This window comes from Acipenser ruthenus, chromosome 60 (genome assembly GCF_902713425.1).
Source record: "Acipenser ruthenus chromosome 60, fAciRut3.2 maternal haplotype, whole genome shotgun sequence".
NCBI lineage: Eukaryota > Metazoa > Chordata > Actinopteri > Acipenseriformes > Acipenseridae > Acipenser > Acipenser ruthenus.
This window is the reverse complement of record NC_081248.1, coordinates 3,801,579-3,821,531: the sequence shown is the minus strand read 5'-3', so window position 1 is coordinate 3,821,531 and position 19,953 is coordinate 3,801,579. Positions and strand designations below refer to the sequence as shown.

At 44.0% G+C, this 19,953-nt stretch overlaps 1 protein-coding gene across 1 annotated transcript; it reads left to right on the top strand.

Moving 5' to 3' along the window:
* The first annotated feature begins 5,137 nt into the window (after positions 1-5,137).
* Positions 5,138-18,555, top strand: LOC117410185 (ubiquitin-conjugating enzyme E2 S). Its single transcript, XM_059018543.1, has 4 exons — positions 5,138-5,416; positions 7,999-8,146; positions 13,388-13,578; positions 16,180-18,555. The coding sequence occupies exons 1-4, from the start codon at positions 5,414-5,416 to the stop codon at positions 16,438-16,440; spliced, it is 603 nt and encodes a 200-aa protein (XP_058874526.1). The 5' UTR covers positions 5,138-5,413; the 3' UTR covers positions 16,441-18,555.
* The last annotated feature ends 1,398 nt before the right edge of the window (positions 18,556-19,953 follow it).

Here is a 19,953-nt window from a genome sequence, read left to right as displayed (position 1 = left end):
CACCGCGTGATCTAATAATCTTAACAACATTCTGCGCCGCATGATCTAATAATCTTAACAACATTCTGCATCACGTGATCTAATAATCTTAACAACATTCTGCACCGCGTGATCTAATAATCTTAACAACATTCTGCACCGCGTGATCTAATAATCTTAACAACATTCTGCGCCGCATGATCTAATAATCTTAACAACATTCTGCATCGCGTGATCTAATAATCTTAACAACATTCTGCACCGCGTGATCTAATAATCTTAACAACATTCTGCATCGTGCCGCATGATCTAATAATCTTAACAACATTCTGCATCGCGTGATCTAATAATCTTAACAACATTCTGCATCGCGTGATCTAATAATCTTAACAACATTCTGCATCGCGCCGCATGATCTAATAATCTTAACAACATTCTGCATCGCGTGATCTAATAATCTTAACAACATTCTGCATCGCGTGATCTAATAATCTTAACAACATTCTGCATCGCGCCGCGTGATCTAATAATCTTAACAACATTCTGCATCACGTGATCTAATAATCTTAACAACATTCTGCATCACGTGATCTAATAATCTTAACAACATTCTGCATCGCGTGATCTAATAATCTTAACAACATTCTGCATTTCACCGCGTGATCTAATAATCTTAACAACATTCTGCACCGCGTGATCTAATAATCTTAACAACATTCTGCATTTCACCGCGTGATCTAATAATATTAACAACATTCTGCATCGCGTGATCTAATAATCTTAACAACATTCTGCACCGCGTGATCTAATAATCTTAACAACATTCTGCATCGCGCTGCGTGATCTAATAATCTTAACAACATTCTGCATCACGTGATCTAATAATCTTAACAACATTCTGCATCGTGCCGCATGATCTAATAATCTTAACAACATTCTGCATCACGTGATCTAATAATCTTAACATTCTGCATCGCGTGATCTAATAATCTTAACAACATTCTGCACCGCGTGATCTAATAATCTTAACAACATTCTGCATCGCACCGCGTGATCTAATAATCTTAACAACATTCTGCATCACGTGATCTAATAATCTTAACAACATTCTGCATCGCACCGCGTGATCTAATAATCTTAACAACATTCTGCATCGCACCGCGTGATCTAATAATCTTAACAACATTCTGCATCACGTGATCTAATAATCTTAACATTCTGCATCGCGTGATCTAATAATCTTAACAACATTCTGCACCGCGTGATCTAATAATCTTAACAACATTCTGCATCGCACCGCGTGATCTAATAATCTTAACAACATTCTGCATCACGTGATCTAATAATCTTAACAACATTCTGCATCGCACCGCGTGATCTAATAATCTTAACAACATTCTGCATCACGTGATCTAATAATCTTAACAACATTCTGCATCACGTGATCTAATAATCTTAACAACATTCTGCACCGCGTGATCTAATAATCTTAACAACATTCTGCATCGCACCGCGTGATCTAATAATCTTAACAACATTCTGCATCGCACCGCGTGATCTAATAATCTTAACAACATTCTGCATCGTGCCGCATGATCTAATAATATTAACAACATTCTGCATCACGTGATCTAATAATCTTAACAACATTCTGCATCACGTGATCTAATAATCTTAACAACATTCTGCATCGCACCGCGTGATCTAATAATCTTAACAACATTCTGCATCACGTGATCTAATAATCTTAACAACATTCTGCATCACGTGATCTAATAATCTTAACAACATTCTGCATCGCGTGATCTAATAATCTTAACAACATTCTGCATCACGTGATCTAATAATCTTAACAACATTCTGCATCACGTGATCTAATAATCTTAACAACATTCTGCATCGCGTGATCTAATAATCTTAACAACATTCTGCATTCTCCATACAGACCCCGAAACCCCTCAGGGATGCTCCATACAGACCCCGAAACCCCTCAGGGATGCTCCATACAGACCCCGAAACCCCTCAGGGATGCTCCATACAGACCCCGAAACCCCTCAGGGATGCTCCATACAGACCCCGAAACCACTCAGGGATGCTCCATACAGACCCCGAAACCACTCAGGGATGCTCCATACAGACCCCGAAAACACTCAGGGATGCTCCATACAGACCCCGAAACCCCTCAGGGATGCTCCATACAGACCCCGAAACCCCTCAGGGATGCTCCATACAGACCCCGAAACCCCTCAGGGATGCTCCATACAGACCCCGAAACCCCTCAGGGATGCTCCATACAGACCCTGAAACCCCTCAGGGATGCTCCATACAGACCCCGAAACCCCTCAGGGATGCTCCATACAGACCCCGAAACCCCTCAGGGATGCTCCATACAGCGCCCTCTGAAAGCACTCAGGGATGCTCCATACAGACCCCGAAACCCCTCAGGGATGCTCCATACAGACCCTGAAACCACTCAGGGATGCTCCATACAGACCCTGAAACCCCTCAGGGATGCTCCATACAGACCCCGAAACCCCTCAGGGATGCTCCATACAGACCCCGAAACCCCTCAGGGATGCTCCATACAGCGCCCTCTGAAAGCACTCAGGGATGCTCCATACAGACCCCAAAACCACTCAGGGATGCTTCATACAGACCCCGAAACCCCTCAGGGATGCTCCATACAGACCCCGAAACCCCTCAGGGATGCTCCATACAGACCCCGAAACCCCTCAGGGATGCTCCATACAGACCCCGAAACCCCTCAGGGATGCTCCATACAGACCCCGAAACCACTCAGGGATGCTTCATACAGACCCCGAAACCCCTCAGGGATGCTCCATACAGACCCCGAAACCCCTCAGGGATGCTCCATACAGCGCCCTCTGAAAGCACTCAGGGATGCTCCATACAGACCCCGAAACCCCTCAGGGATGCTCCATACAGCGCCCTCTGAAAGCACTCAGGGATGCTCCATACAGACCCCGAAACCCCTCAGGGATGCTCCATACAGACCCCGAAACCCCTCAGGGATGCTCCATACAGACCCCGAAAGCACTCAGGGATGCTCCATACAGACCCCGAAACCCCTCAGGGATGCTCCATACAGCGCCCTCTGAAAGCACTCAGGGATGCTCCATACAGACTCTGAAAGCACTCAGGGATGCTCCATACAGACCCCGAAACCCCTCAGGGATGCTCCATACAGACCCCGAAACCCCTCAGGGATGCTCCATACAGACCCCGAAACCCCTCAGGGATGCTCCATGCAGACCCCGAAACCCCTCAGGGATGCTCCATACAGACCCCGAAACCCCTCAGGGATGCTCCATACAGACCCCGAAACCCCTCAGGGATGCTCCATTCAGACCCCTCGATACAGTATTGGGACAGCGAGGTCTAACCTGTTATTTTTGTTTTACAGTCAATCAGTTTATATTTATGATCATGAGATTAATATGAATAATAAATACAAAAATATAAGTTTTATTTTGGGGTAATGCCATGCACACATTTGATCATATTAGAACAAAAACATACTTTGTGTTCAACCCACTTATATCAAGGTTTAGCCTCCCTGAGCCTCTTATACGCACCGCCGATGGCGCCCAGCCAGTCTACAGGAGTCACTGGTGCGCGGTGAGCCGAGGACACCCTGGCCGACCTAAGGCCTCCCCATCCCGAACAGCGCTCGGCCAATTGTGCCCCGCCACCAGGGAACTCCCGTCCACGGTTGGCAGTGGAATAGACTGGACCCGAACCAGCGACCTCCAGGCTATAGGGCGCATCCTGCACTCCACGCTGAGCGCCTTTACTGGATGCGCCACTCGGGAGCCCCATATATTACAATTTATTGACATGATTATTACTACCAGTCCCCTCCACCACAGTTTGATTTTTGTGATCATAATCAGCTTAATGTTAGAGACCACGAGCACAAAGAAAGCGAGCGGAAAACAATTAGGTTAAAATGTCGTGTCCCCCCCCCCCCCCGTCCCGTCCCGTCCCCCCCCCCCCCCCAGGTTTTCAGATAGATCTACGCCCCTGCTTTTGTGCGTTTTATAATTTATACATTTCAGATATTTAGGGCTTCTAATTTTCGGTTTTTATTTTCCATCCCTCTCCCTCCCTTTAAACCTTAATTAACAGTTGTTAAGCCTTAACTGAATACCACATTGTTTAAATTAGCAACGCACTACTATAAACTAACGCAGCGGACATTAAAACTGTGGAAATGGTTCATCTATTCACGTTCTCTTTACCCTTTTCACATTTAAAAAAAATAAAACCTACTACAAAAAAAATAATAAATACATTTCCCTGTGCTGCTGGGCAATGTCCCGCCTTCCTGACTTGCATCTATCATTGATTCGTTCTGAATGCTTTAAACCCGCCCCACCTACTGAGTGACAGCACATTCCTATGTTTCTATTGGAGACTCCGCTTGCGAGATTTAAAACGAGATTACAGTCAGGACAGAGGCTTGTTAGCGGGATTTCAGACTGTATTACAGTTAAGATACAGAGGATTTAAAACAGATTTAAAACATTGTGGTGAAATGTACAAAAATGCCTACACACAAAAACCCCAGAAGAATGTGCCCGTGACCAGAGGGATTTCACTGTGGAAGACAGCAATGGAAAAAAGGGACAACTTAAGTGTGCAAGTACTGTCCAGTTACTATACATATTTTGACACACACAAACACAAAAAACCGCTTAAGCATTTTGGAAAGTAACCAAAAACACTAATTTCATACAGTATATCAAAAACGAAAGCCCCGAAAAAAAAAACGATTTACATAAAACTCGAAAATAGCTTAAAAAAATAAGCACCGAAAAATACAATTAATAAAACCCGAAAACAGAAGCCCTATATATATAATGCCCGGCCCCGCCCCTTTATTAAAGCGGGTGTGTTTAATTTAACGTCACTCTCTCATTGTGAAAATCTATTGGTCTACTCGACCGCACTCGAACCCTCACTTTTGGTGAGGGGAGGACACGCTCAATAGAAACGACGCCGAGCTATTCAAACTTACCAATGAAAACCGAGCTCCTTCCACATTCCGGCAGCTGATTGGCTGTACTGGTTGGCAGGTAGAGCGACAGCTCTGAGTATGCCGTCGCTGATTGGTGGCAGCGGTTGCTATGTGGTTGTACGTCAGGGTTTCCTAGAATTTGGATTGGCGGAGTCGTCTGTGGATTTTTTGTCTTAAATTTTGTGGACAGTCGGAGCGAGAGCCTAGAGGGCCGGGGTGCCGAGAGAAAAATAAATATTAAAAATTAAATAAATAAACTATACAAAAACAACAAGAGACTTGCCAGTTGTATCGAAGAGCGACGCAGCGAGGCTGTTTGAGTGAAAGAGACTGAGAATAAACGAAGGAAAGAGGGTCGAAGCTGCGTTGGGAAGTGTATAGATACCCTCGGCCATGGTGAGTTACTCCGAGGCGATGTCACGATACGCGTTGCACTGTTTAATATAAACCGTGTTTTTTTTTCCTGTCTTTTTCTACTATGTCCGTCTGTCAATCCCAAATACTCTATATCGCGTTATTATTCATATTCTTTAGTGTAGTAATCTCCACGGTACTGTACGTAGCAGAATATTTGTGTTATGCGGTTGTATTTATTGTCGTAAATAAATACAAAATACCTTCGTAATTTAGTTTCTAAAACATTCCGATATATATATTGTGCTTATACTGTGTTGTATTTAATTCGTACCTTTTACAGTAGTTTTTTTTTATTCAGTACAGTCCTTAAATTCATTTGTTATGGTGTAAAATATGTTTCTAAATTTAGCCCACCTTTGGTCGGTTTTAGTTTTTACTATTACGGTATTATTTTTCAGTAGTTTACGTTTTAGTGTTTATATTTTTATTAGATAAAAAAAACCACGATTTTCATAACTTTATTAAACGTTTTTTATCATTTTCCGCGTGATATTAAATTTTGGCAAGGTGTATTTCCGGTAGCTTTAAAAAAAAAAAAAAAGTACCAATCTAGTCTCTAACTTTATTGTTAATTAGTTTGCATATCTAACCGCCACGAAACCCGAACGGCAGTCACGCTGTTTTAGGGTTTTCACATTTTGAGTTGCGGTTTGTGTAGTGTTAAGTTCAACACTGTGCACTGCGGCGTTGTCCATTTCTTACTAGTAATACTGAATTCTGTTGATACGGTTTTTTCATGTGGTTTGTAGTAATTGCAGAGACGGTCGCTGATGTAGGAGCGTGTCTGTCAGTCTCACATTTCACATGCATCTGGAAAGCGCTTATCCGATTGTCATGACTCTTGGTATTAACATTATTTAGCAGAAGATACCGAGTATCCGGTTCTGTCCGTATATGCGTCCGTCTGCCTGTTTCACTTAGATTTTTGTAACTATCTGTGGACTTGCATCACCTAGAATTTTAGGATTGTGACAATTGAAAAAAAAAAAAAACTACATAAACATAATTTGGATCTTTTATTTAACGTCATGCAATCAAAAACTACAACATGATATTGCAAAAAAGTCTACCGGAAGCCATGATAGTAGTACAGTAGTATTTCATGTTGGATTTCGAAATGTCACATTTTTTTCAATTGTCAGTTTTTCATTTAGTATCTGGAAAACTACAAAGCGGTGTGTATTTCAATATGTCAAGGGTTTTCAAGTGTGTGTGTGTACCTCGGGGGTACTTCTAAAGGTGATAGGGGGTACGCAGGACGACTTGCAGAAATACAAATGAATTAACAGCAGGATTAGAAACTAACACGAAACTTGCTAGTCCTTGTCTGAACTTGCTAGTCCTTGTCTGAACTTGCTAGTCCTTGTCTGAACTTGCTAGTCCTTGTCTGAACTTGCTAGTCCTTGTCTGAACTTGCTAGTCCTTGTCTAAACTTGCTTGCCTTTATGTGATGTTCCTGAGATAGCTGTTGGGGTCACTAAATATTAGGCTTAAGTTTTAGTTTCCAAAAAAATGAACACAATTATTATTTTTTTGTATTAAAAAAGATACACTAAAGATGAATGCTCATCACAGACACATTGACTGTGTTTCTGCATCTGCCTTCCCCACATTCCGAACCCCAGTAAAGTCTGTGTGGACAACACCGTGGACAACATACTTCACATAGCACAGCACTGCCTCAGTAATGGAACTATCTGTGGAACCGTCCCAGATAAGACACGTATTTAACAGTTGCCATTCTGGTTATAGCTCAAAATAATGCAAAATTTGGCACGATAAGGCGAGATGGAAGGGAGGTTTCATTTGAGTGGCTGTTTTGTAGCATTATGAATGCCTATTCACCACTGCTACAGCATGTTAGAAAATTGACTGAACATGAAAGTATATCTGTACACTTTTTTATAAGCACTCGCTCAGAGAATTACCGAGACACAGACATCAACTACCCTCATCAGTTTTAATTCTCCTCGGGCGAGCGTTAGTTTCTAACCCTGCTTCTGATTAAAGACTGGGGTGAAGATTATTCTTTTCTTTGCTACAAATCAAGGAGATTTTAAATAGTGGACTTGCTATCAGTGTCCACTCTGTACTGGGTATTTCAAGGAGACTTTAAATAGTGGACTTGCTATCAGTGTGCACTCTGTACTGGGTATTTCAAGGAGATTTTAAATGGTGGACTTGCTATCAGTGTGCACTCTGTACTGGGTATTTCAAGGAGATTTTAAATGGTGGACTTGCTATCAGTGTGCACTCTGTACTGGGTATTTCAAGGAGATTTTAAATGGTGGACTTGCTATCAGTGTTTACTCTGTACTCTGTAAAAGCACAAAGATAAACCAGGTGACTGCATGAATGAAATGCAATTAGGATCAGTGATGAGCAATTAACGCTATTTGTCACGACTATTAGAAATATAAACTAAGTGAAACAGAATCCAGCACATCATGTGATCAAAAATAAAACCTGAAAACTGCAAGCCCTCGGTATGATTACAGTTGTGCAGAGTGCCAAGAGTCAGCTACAATTGCAATTGAAGTGTAAGTGTGTCCTCCCCTCAGAACTCGAACGTGGAGAACCTGCCCCCCCACGTCATCCGGCTGGTTTACAAGGAGGTGTCGTCCCTCGCTGCCGACCCCCCCGAGGGGGTGAAGATCTACCCCAACGAGGAGGACCTGAGCGACCTGCATGCCTCCATCGAGGGACCAGGTGAGCCTCCCTGATCAATATACACTGATCCATACCCACTGAATACACTGATCCGTACCCACTGAATACACTGATCCGTACCCACTGAATACACTGATCCGTACCCACTGAATACACTGATCCGTACCCACTGAATACACTGATCCGTACCCACTGAATACACTGATCCGTACCCACTGAATACACTGATCCGTACCCACTGAATACACTGATCCGTACCCACTGAATACACTGATCCATACCCACTGAATACATTGCTCCGTATACACTGAATACACTGATCTGTATACACTGATTCATACCCACTGAAAACACTGATTCGTACCCAGTGAATACACTGATCCGTACCCACTGAATACACTGATCCGTACCCACTGAATACACTGATCCGTACCCACTGAATACACTGATCCGTACCCACTGAATAAATTGCTCTGTATACACTGAATACACTGATCTGTATACACTGATTCATACCCACTGAAAACACTGATTCATACCCAGTGAATACACTGACCCATACCCACTGAATACACTGATCTGAATCCGCTGATCCGTACCCACTGAATCCGCTGATCCGTACCCACTGATCCATGCACACTGAATACACTGGCAGCAGTGTGGAGTAGTGGTTAGGGCTCTGGACTCCTGACCGGAGGGTTGTGGGTTCAATCCCCAGTGGGGGACACTGCTGTTGTACCCTTGAGCAAGGTACTTTACCTAGATTGCTCTAGTAAAAAACCCAACTGTATAAATGGGTAATTGTATGTAAAATAATGTGATATCTGTATAATGTGAAATAATGTATAATGTGATATCTTGTAACAATTGTAAGTCGCCCTGGATAAGGGTGTCTGCTAAGAAATAAATAATAATAATAATAATAATAATAATAATAATACACTGATCCATGCACACTGAATACACTGATCCATGTACACTGAATACACTGAGTGGTGGGTGGGTGCTTCACTGTGGATATCTGCACCGCCCTGTTGATCTCGCAGAGCCAATCCTTTCATGGAACCAGCCCCCTTTTCTTGTTTCCATAGTAATGTGCACCAGCCAGTCAAGTTGAAGAAGAGAGTATGTCATTGCCAGGGATCCTAGTTTGCAGCCAAAAAAAAATTCTCAGATGTTTAAAAAAATCTATATAAATATAAATGTTTAAAAAAATAAATATTAAATCAGTTTTCCGCAACTAAAATAAAAGGCTAAAATTGAGCCCAGCAGGATGCATTCCGGAACGAGTGGCCAGGAGGATGCATTCCGGAACGAGTGGCCAGGAGGATGCATTCCGGAACGAGTGGCCAGGAGGATGCATTCCGGAACAAGTGGCCAGGAGGATGCATTCCGGAAGATGTTGCTAGTGCAAAAAACGCTAACGAATGCGTTCCAGAACGAGTCCTCTTGTTCTCTCAAAAGTTGGGGATCGATTCCGGCACAGCTGGAATATTTACCAGTGTAACCGTGCTGAGGACATGTTCAAGAACATTCCCAGCATGCACTGCTGCAAGCCAGCACGACGTCCCCTTGCTGCTGCTTCACGTGATGAGAGGCTCACTGCGTTATACAGGGGCTTTTATTTTACAAATTAGAGACTTAGAAGCTTAAGTATAATTAATACATTAAATACACTTTCGTGTAAACCTGTAAACGCGTCTACAGCGGGTGTTGGAAATGTTCACCATCGGGGCAGTGATACACTGCTGAGTCCAGTTCAGTGCACAGCTCACAGGTGCGGCTGGTTTTGATACACTGTGCTGACATCGCTGAGTCCAGTTCAGTGCACAGCTCACAGGTGCGGCTGGTTTTGATACACTGTGCTGACATCGCTGAGTCCAGTTCAGTGCACAGCTCGCAGGTGCGGCTGGTTTTGATACACTGTGCTGACATCGCTGAGTCCAGTTCAGTGCACAGCTCACAGGTGCGGCTGGTTTTGATACACTGTGCTGACATCGCTGAGTCCAGTTCAGTGCACAGCTCACAGGTGCGGCTGGTTTTGATACACTGTGCTGACATCGCTGAGTCCAGTTCAGTGCACAGCTCACAGGTGCGGCTGGTTTTGATACACTGTGCTGACATCGCTGAGTCCAGTTCAGTGCACAGCTCACAGGTGCGGCTGGTTTTGATACACTGTGCTGACATCGCTGAGTCCAGTTCGGTGCACAGCTCACAGGTGTGGCTGGTTTTGATACACTGTGCTGACATCGCTGAGTCCAGTTCGGTGCACAGCTCACAGGTGTGGCTGGTTTTGATACACTGTGCTGACATCGCTGAGTCCAGTTCGGTGCACAGCTCACAGGTGCGGCTGGTTTTGATACACTGTGCTGACATCGCTGAGTCCAGTTCGGTGCACAGCTCACAGGTGCGGCTGGTTTTGATGCACTGTGCTGACATCGCTGAGTCCAGTTCGGTGCACAGCTCACAGGTGCGGCTGGTTTTGATACACTGTGCTGACATCGCTGAGTCCAGTTCGGTGCACAGCTCACAGGTGCAGCTGGTTTTGATACACTGTGCTGACATCGCTGAGTCCAGTTCAGTGCACAGCTCACAGGTGCGGCTGGTTTTGATACACTGTGCTGACATCGCTGAGTCCAGTTCAGTGCACAGCTCACAGGTGCGGCTGGTTTTGATACACTGTGCTGACATCGCTGAGTCCAGTTCGGTGCACAGCTCACAGGTGCAGCTGGTTTTGATACACTGTGCTGACATCGCTGAGTCCAGTTCAGTGCACAGCTCACAGGTGCGGCTGGTTTTGATACACTGTGCTGACATCGCTGAGTCCAGTTCAGTGCACAGCTCACAGGTTGAGGTTTTGCACAGAGCCAGTCTCCCTCCATACCTATTCACTTATTAACAACATTGAAACCTGTCTTCCCTCTCTTCCAGCTCACACTCCACTGATGTGATTCCTCTCATTGCAGCTCCACATGGCAGACCAGGGCAGAACTGGCACATGACTAGTGCTAGCTTCCCCTCATTATTACTGGATAAACTTTAAATAGCATAGTACTCTGAACATAGTAAAATAAGATGAAATACATGTTGTAGGGATGTGCTTTTGGTACATTTTTATGAATGTTTAAATGCTATGCAGGTGTCAGTGTTTAAACCATATCTACATACACACACACTCTTCATATTACATTCTGATGTATACTGACAACCTTGGTTAGTATTGTCCAAGCAAAAAAACCCTAAATAAGCAAATACTGTTTTAACATCGCAAAGACTTAACTACTTTAAAAAAATAATAATATTAATAATAATACGTACACACCAGTATATATGTAACTATATATTGAAATTAGGGCTGCCACTCGATTCAAATTTGATTGGTTAGCCTAATTTATGGACATTAGTTGATTAACCTGTAGATTCACATTTTTAATAAAGGTAACGATCTTATAGCGGCTGTCCTGCATGCAATACTAAAAAATCAATAGAATCTAAAAATAAATAAATAAATAAATAATCGCAGTGTGAATTTGCATTTGTATTTATTTTTATCTTGGTAGATGTCTCTCTTTGTGTTAGTGCTGCACTATTGAGATGCACCTGTGCTGGCCCTGTGGGCACAAAGTGAAGAAACTAAACTTTCTTTTTTTAACATTATATTATAGTAAAAGAACAAAACCAGTAATAATGAAAACACAGCTTGCAATGTTACAGAATCTATCCAATGCACAGATTCCAATACACTGTTATTAACTCTACTGTTCAGGGATCGGTGCCACAAACACAAAATCCATTTATTATTATTATTAGTTTTTTTTTTAATATCCCCTTCTGTTGACAAATTGCAGTCGCCGTTGCTTTATTGCCTCGGGAGAAGGAGAAATATCCCTTATAAGCAGCTGTCCCAATTGAACAAGAGGCAGTCAATGTTTTTTTTTATTCATAAACAAAATTAATCGCACCTGTGGGTTGTGGGTTCAATCCCAGGTGGGGGACACTGCTGCTGTACCCTTGAGCAAGGTACTTTACCTAGATTGCTCCAGTAAAAACCCAACTGTATAAATGGGAAATTGTATGTAAAAATAATGTGATATCTTGTAACAATTATAAGTCGCCCTGGATAAGGGCGTCTGCTAAGAAATAAATAATAATTAACCCTTTGCAGTCCATTTATTAATTGCATGTCAGGCACGCCAGGTCTAATTAATTTTCACACGCGCAGTTAATTTTAGACGCGCTGTTTACAAGTATTTTTTTTCACAGTCAAACGGGTTTAAATGGCCCTACATATCAACAAAGCACACACTAGGCATCTCCAGCCCCGCCCCACCCTTTTGTTTGCTATAGCGTTCACCTATGTAAGAAATAAATAATAATAATAATAATAATAGTCGTACATACCGATCGATCATCTCCTGATCACTCGTTTTATCACCAAACTCCTCAATAATGCGATCCAAGTCATTATTTTATTACTATAACATCTTAAAAAAGCTCTGCAAATGTCCATGATAGTCTCTGTGCGCTGACGCACTCAGCCAGCTTGTTTACTATGAACGCCCCATTATCTGATACCTGATACCATGTATGACTATTCATGAAATACGCCTTTTTTTTTTTTTTTTTTTTTTTCCCCCCCCCCCCCGACTTGTCTTGGCTCCCACTCGGCAATTGAATGGTTTTCTCGGCTTTTTCCGGAGAAAAAACGACTAAACACCCGTTTATTGCGTTGCTATAATGATGTCGGACCCAGTCCGACAAAGGACCTGTGAGGAATAATTGCAATGTCGGACCCACTCCGACAATGGACCGCAAAGGGTTAATAATTAATATAATTACTACAACAGAAACAGCAGTGTTTGGAACAGCCCGAACACAGGATGCTCCCCGCTGCTCTCGAACCCGTTTTAAAAGTTTGAGATGGGAGGGAGTAGAGCGAGCAGATTAGTGCTCTCTACCTGAAACCACGCGTTCAGGAAGGGAGTTGAAAACCAGGGATGCAGATTACTAATATCAGCATCATTTCTGTTATTATTATTATTATTATTATTATTATTATTATTATTATTATTATTATTTGGAAGACTCCTTTTAAGCTTTTACTCTTGTTAAAACTTTACAATGCATTAGTAAGAACTCGCCTAGGCCTGCAGCCAATTCATTGCAATGAATTACAAATGACACTTACAGTGGCATTGTTCAGCCTTGGCACACCTGCAGAGTTCTTTTATTATATTCTTAATTTGAATGATTCATTCTCTCTCTCTCTGTCTGTTTCAGAGGGAACCCCATTTGCGGGGGGCGTGTTCCGGATGCGCCTGGTCCTAGGGAAGGATTTCCCCGCCTCGCCGCCCAAGGGTTACTTCCTGACCAAGATCTTCCATCCGAACGTGGGTCCGAGCGGAGAGATCTGTGTGAACGTGCTGAAGAGGGACTGGAGAGCGGAGCTGGGGATCAGACACATCTTACTGGTGAGACAGAGAGGGGCTGGGGATCTGACATGTCTTACTGGTGAGACTGGGAGGGAGGGGCGCTGGGGATCAAGGCTGCCACACTCCAGAAGTGTGGTGCGTTCAATAGGCAGAGCGCTCCAGAGCATTACGTGGCACTTTCTATTGAACGACCTGCACGCTGAGAGCGCTTATTAACGTTAGCTAACATTCTGCGGCGCTGACTCGTGGGCATTTCAAAATGGCGGAGGTACAATACCAGTGCGACGGCTGTGGTGTAATTATCCCACATATTGGACATTTTGACCAACATATCTGTGTGTATTCTGATAGTTTATTTAAATAACCAGCATAATTTGACTTTGTTGTTTGTTTGCTGTTTCTGCAAGATTAGGCATCACAGTGTATCTCTGCTGAAAAAGCACAGCAGTATGCTACACAGAAAACTTCAAACCTTTTTTTATGCCAGAAAGGGGACGTTCGAATAAGAGAACTTTACTGAAATTAGGTACTTGTGCAGTGTTACATTACTATCTAACCAAGAGCATGTTAAAAATAAAATTATATATGTACTAGAAGACTGTAATCATATTACAGAAAAACAAGTGAGGTCAGGGTGTAGATCAGTGAGATCAGAGGGGGAGATCAGTGTGCAGGGTGAGATCAGAGGGGTAGATCAGTGTGCAGAGTGAGATCAGGGGTAGATCAGTGTGCAGGGTGAGATCAGGGGTAGATCAGTGTGCAGAGTGAGATCAGGGGTAGAACAGTGTGCAGGGTGAGATCAGAGGGGTAGAACAGTGTGCAGGGTGAGATCAGAGGGGTAGATCGGTGTGCAGAGTGAGATCAGGGGTAGATCAGTGTGCAGGGTGAGATCAGAGGGGTAGATCAGTGTGCAGAGTGAGATCAGGGGTAGAACAGTGTGCAGAGTGAGATCAGAGGGGTAGGTCATTGTGCAGGGTGAGATCAGGGGTAGAACAGTGTGCAGAGTGAGATCAGGGGTAGAACAGTGTGCAGAGTGAGATCAGTGTGCAGGGTGAAATCAGGGGTAGAACAGTGTGCAGAGTGAGATCAGGGGTAGAACATTGTGCAGAGTGAGATCAGAGGGGTAGAACAGTGTGCAGGGTGAGATCGGGTAGAACAGTGTGCAGAGTGAGATCAGTGTGCAGGGTGAGATCAGGGGTAGAACAGTGTGCAGAGTGAGATCAGGGGTAGAACAGTGTGCAGAGTGAGATCAGAGGGGTAGAACAGTGTGCAGGGTGAGATCAGGGGTAGAACAGTGTGCAGAGTGAGATCAGTGTGCAGGGTGAGATCAGGGGTAGAACAGTGTGCAGAGTGAGATCAGGGGTAGAACAGTGTGCAGAGTGAGATCAGAGGGGTAGAACAGTGTGCAGAGTGAGATCAGGGGTAGAACAGTGTGCAGAGTGAGATCAGTGTGCAGGGTGAGATCAGGGGTAGAACAGTGTGCAGAGTGAGATCAGGGGTAGAACAGTGTGCAGAGTGAGATCAGTGTGCAGGGTGAGATCAGGGGTAGAACAGTGTGCAGAGTGAGATCAGGGGTAGAACAGTGTGCAGAGTGAGATCAGTGTGCAGGGGGAGATCAGGGGTAGAACAGTGTGCCAATGGCCCCCTGAAATAAAAAAATAAAAAAATGTCCCGCTGAATTTCTTTTAACGCGCCCATGTGTCCCCCTCCCCAGACAATACCAATAAGCATTAGGCTGTTATAAATCACAGAGAAATCAGCCAATCACAGAGCAGCATTTCAAAACATTCCTCTTATCTTGTGTATAAATGTCATCCCATGCATAGAATTATCAGTATTTTTTTAAAAATAAAACGCTCTAAATAAAAACATAGCAAAATGGAAAATCCTGTTATTAACTTCGATACTACAATGACAAAAATTCTCCAACGGGCAATGAACGAGAACGAGCAGGCTATCCTCAAAGTGCTGCAAACCGTATACTTCATGACGAAGGAGGATATCCCATCTCTGAAGTATAGCAGCTTTTTGGATTTTATGATGTTCCAAGGAGTGGGAAACTTGGCAACTTGGGGTAAATGCCACATACAGATCGCACATAGACTGCGAGGAAATGCAAGAAGCCATGGCAGGGTCATTACCGAGAAAATTAATGAAATTGGAAAGTTGCGAATATGTGACAGTGCTGGCTGACGAAAGTACGGACGTGACAGTTCACACAAAGCTTTGCATCTGTATGAGGCTTGTGAAGGGTGTTGTTTCTGAGACCCTTTTCATTAAGAATGTGAGGATTTCAAGTGGAAATGCAGAAACCATATAATCAAGAAATAAAGCAAGTACTTCTGGAAAGGTATGTTGACAGAAAGTAATCTGCTTCGGCAGCGACTGTGCCTCCAAGTACGTTCATTTTGTAAGGAATAAAATGTATTCTATTTCTGCTTAAATACTGTGAAATTCATCTGCTGTAAACTTGGTCTATTTGCTAGACCAAGTATGTCTGTCTGATGTTTGGAGATTTGGAGTGACGGAGAGAGTGAATGGGATGTGAATGTGTGCTGCGTGTAGTTTAAACATTACTATGCTTACTACTAAGTGTCTGTATGAAAGTACACTAACCCCCTCTCTCCACTCCTCTCTCAGACGATCCGGTGTCTGCTCATCCATCCGAACCCAGAGTCGGCTCTGAACCCAGAGGCTGGGCGCTTGCTGTTGGAGGGGTACCCCGCCTTCGCATCGCGGGCACGTCTGCTCACCGAGATCCACGCAATTGGGGGGGCTGAGGGAGGGGGGCCCCCGCAGCCCAAGAAGCACGCCGGCGAGCGGGGTAGCCGGGGGGTGGGCGGGGGGGGCAGTGGCAAGAAGAAAGGGGGGGAGAAGAAACGAGCGCTACGCAGACTGTGAGAGAGAGAAAGAGAGGACCGGACGGGGGACCCCAAACCAGCACCCTGCACCCGCCACACCGGACTACTGCACACCTTTATTGATTCACATAAACAAACTGTCAGTCTCTGTGAGTACCCCTCAGACTGGCCCCGTCCCCCTCAAACTGCATTCACTTTGTTTATTAAATGTGTGTTTCTGGTTTTTAAAGCCTCTCATTAGGGCTGTGTCGATGTGCTCTCGATCCGCTGGGATCTGCATCACTGTGCAGCCACCGTGCTGACTGGCTGCTTGTATATGATGCAGGACTGGTTATTCTCAACAGCAGGTCACATGTGCTGCACTCAAAACCCAAAGGACTACAGCTCCCGTTAGCCCTCACTGTTACTGCCAGTGGAGAGGCATGCTGGGGGCTGGAGTTTTTATTCAGGTTCTGTCTCTGGCAGTGTTTTACAATGTAAACGGATTCAGCAGCCAACATGTTCTTTCACGGTTTTTATTCTGATTCTCTTGACCAGCAGTGTTACCAATGCATACGCTAACCTCTCCTTCCAGCCACCTGTCTAAAGAACTACAGCTCCCAGCAGCCCTCACTGTCACTGCTGGTGCAGAGGCATGCTGAGAGTTGTAGTTTAACTACTGATAAAGGCTGGTCAAGGCTTCTTTTAAAATCTGTTTCTTACCTCATTAGCAAAAAGCAACACCATCAATGCTGCCTTAGAGGCAAGAGAATGGGTTTTAAAGGTGGTCAGCACTTTTGTTTTTTTTTTTAAGGAGGGGCCAGTTATATTAATAAAGCTAATAAGAAGTAAGAGAATGGGTTTTAAAGTGCTTGGCACTCTTCTTAAAGGACAGTGATCCTTTCACTAAAGCTGATTCTAACCTGTGTCGCAGGGTGCAGCATTGTAACGAACGCCCGCTTGTTTCTCTCCTCTCTCTCTCACTGTAAATGTTTGTAAATAAACAGAAGACTAATCTAGTATACTAGCAAACCTGCTTTCTTTTGTTAAGGTTCAGTTACTGCAGTTTTTTCCCATTGTTTTTAGTTTTCAGTGTAACTCCATGCCCTTGCCTGTGTAATAATGACTTTGATATGTTTGTAACTGCCCCCAGCCCCCATCATGGGGTGTGGAAGGTGTGTGAAGACCCTTTTTATATCAGCTCCAGCCCCCACTCCACCGCCCCTGACAGTTGGATCCCGTGATCATGTTGCTGGTGCTAATAAGAAGGAAGATGGGATTTAAAGCCCTGGTTATCTCAAAGAACTACCACTCCCATCTCCCTCTGCCATTGGAGCTGGTGCAGTTGCATACTGGGAGCTGTAGTTTCTCTGGCGGTGCGGTTCTATTGTAAACAGGAATTGTCCAGTGCAGTCAGTACCACAACCAGCCACCTGTGTGAAAGACTACAGCTCCCATGACCCTTCACTGGTACTGTGACTGCGCAGGCATGCTGGGAGTTGTTTTTTCTGATTGTCTCCATGGTTCAAACCCTGTATAGAATTACAGCTGCACAGCATGATGTGACAGCCTCTTTCAACCACTAGAGGGAGCTTTGCTTCTGAACAGACTCCTAATGGTATTTGTTTCTGACTTGAGGAAGGTGTGGTTTCAGAAATGACCACTAGGGGAGGGCAGCTGGGATTCCTGTCCTCCTTCTGTGTGAAGCAGGGATTTCATACAGTGTTTGTCTGGCTGCTAGGATTCTCCAGACAAGCTTGAAACAGCTCAGCCAGGTAAACAGTAATGAATGTCTGTTCACACACTCCAGGGTATTAAACAGGAGAGACCCACACTATAGGATATTAAACAGGAGAGACACACACACTATAGGATATTAAACAGGAGAGACACACACACTATAGGATATTAAACAGGAGAGACACTATAGGATACTAAACTGTTTTTCTAGCTCTCAGTAAAGTAGTTCAAATACTGGCACGGCTGGTTTCACAGGCGGGGGGGTTAAGGGGGTGTGATGTATTGGGTGAGGGAGGGGCGCTGAAAGACAATGTATTTTCACTTTTCTAAATTGTGCGTCAAATTCTGCTTTTTTTTTTGTTTGTTTTTTATTCTTGTTTACATTAAGTTATTTAAGTTAACTATATAAAAAAAATAAAGGAAAAATGAAATGCTAGTTTTGTGCATTTTATTGTTGTCTGTCTGCTATAGTCTCGCATTAAGAAACTTGCATTAATCCAAAGATGTACACGCATTCTGCAGGTAATGTTTTGTTAATAGTGGTGACTGTTAATCTCTTCTAGGTTCTCAGGCAGCCGGTAGTGTTTACAGCACACAGCTCCCATCATCCCTCGGTGGTACCGTCACTACAGAGGCATGCTGGGAGCTGGAGTTTTTATTCTCATTTTGTCTCTAGCAGTGTTTTACAGTGTAAACAGATTCAGCAGCCAACATGTTCTTTCACTGTTTGAACAGCTCCTGCCAGCCCTCACTGTCACTGCTGGTGCAGAGGCAAGCTGGAGTTTTTATTCTGAATCTCTTGACCAGCAGTGTTACCAATGTAAACGCTAACTGTCCTTCTGGCCACCTGTCTGAAGAACTACAGCTCCCATCAGCCCTCACTGTCACTGCTGGTGTAGGGGCATGCTTTGAGGTGTAGTTTTAGTGCTGATAAAGGCTGGTCAAGGCTTCTTTTAAAATCTGTTTCTTGCCTCATTAGCAGAAAGCAGCGTCATGACTGCTTATTTTCCAAAAAGCAACACCATCAATGCTGCCTAAGAGGCAAGAGAATGGGTTTTAAAGATTGTTCCCTATCAAGTACGAAATGTAACCATTACCTAATGGGGGTTTTATCCTGATAACCTGAAATAATATATATCAAAGCTGCACGTCCGATCCTGTGATGCAGTCATGCCCGCCCTCGAGGTCATAACGGGACTGCAGACATTATCGTAATTTTTTCTTTCATCTGACTGACCGGGAGAGACTACGAACAGATAGAATCAAGTTACGAATATCTGCTTATTCACTTGTGTAATTACACTAATGCAATTTATTGTTACATGCTTATAGAATTATTGTGAAGATTATTGCTCTAACAGCTGGCTTTCCTCAGTTTTTGGACTGTTGGTTTAGTCAAAAGTGCTATAGGTAGGCATCCCGATCGCTGCCATAGTAACTAGGTCTGAGACCTGCTCCCTTTCCTGTGGGTACTCTGTACATCGAATGAGGTTACCAACCTGAATTCACTAGCAGTCGCTGGGCTTAGCTCTGCTTCGGGTCGGACTGCTCGCAGTGTTGCGTTGCAGCCCTGGTCTCTGCTTGCAGTACCATTGCGAAGAGCTCTGACTGCAAGCTTCCCCCAGTCTTAGGGCTGTGTTGGTTTGCCTGAAGCTGTATAGGTGGGCGCCCCTATATATTGCTTCTGCTGTAACTGGGTTTCGACTCGATACACATACCGAACAGCGAAGGAGGTTATTGCACTGGGGTACCACCGGACCATACCGAAGGTACCGTACCGGGTGTACCACCACCACCACCGCACCGAGGGTACTCTGAGAATCATGGCTTTATC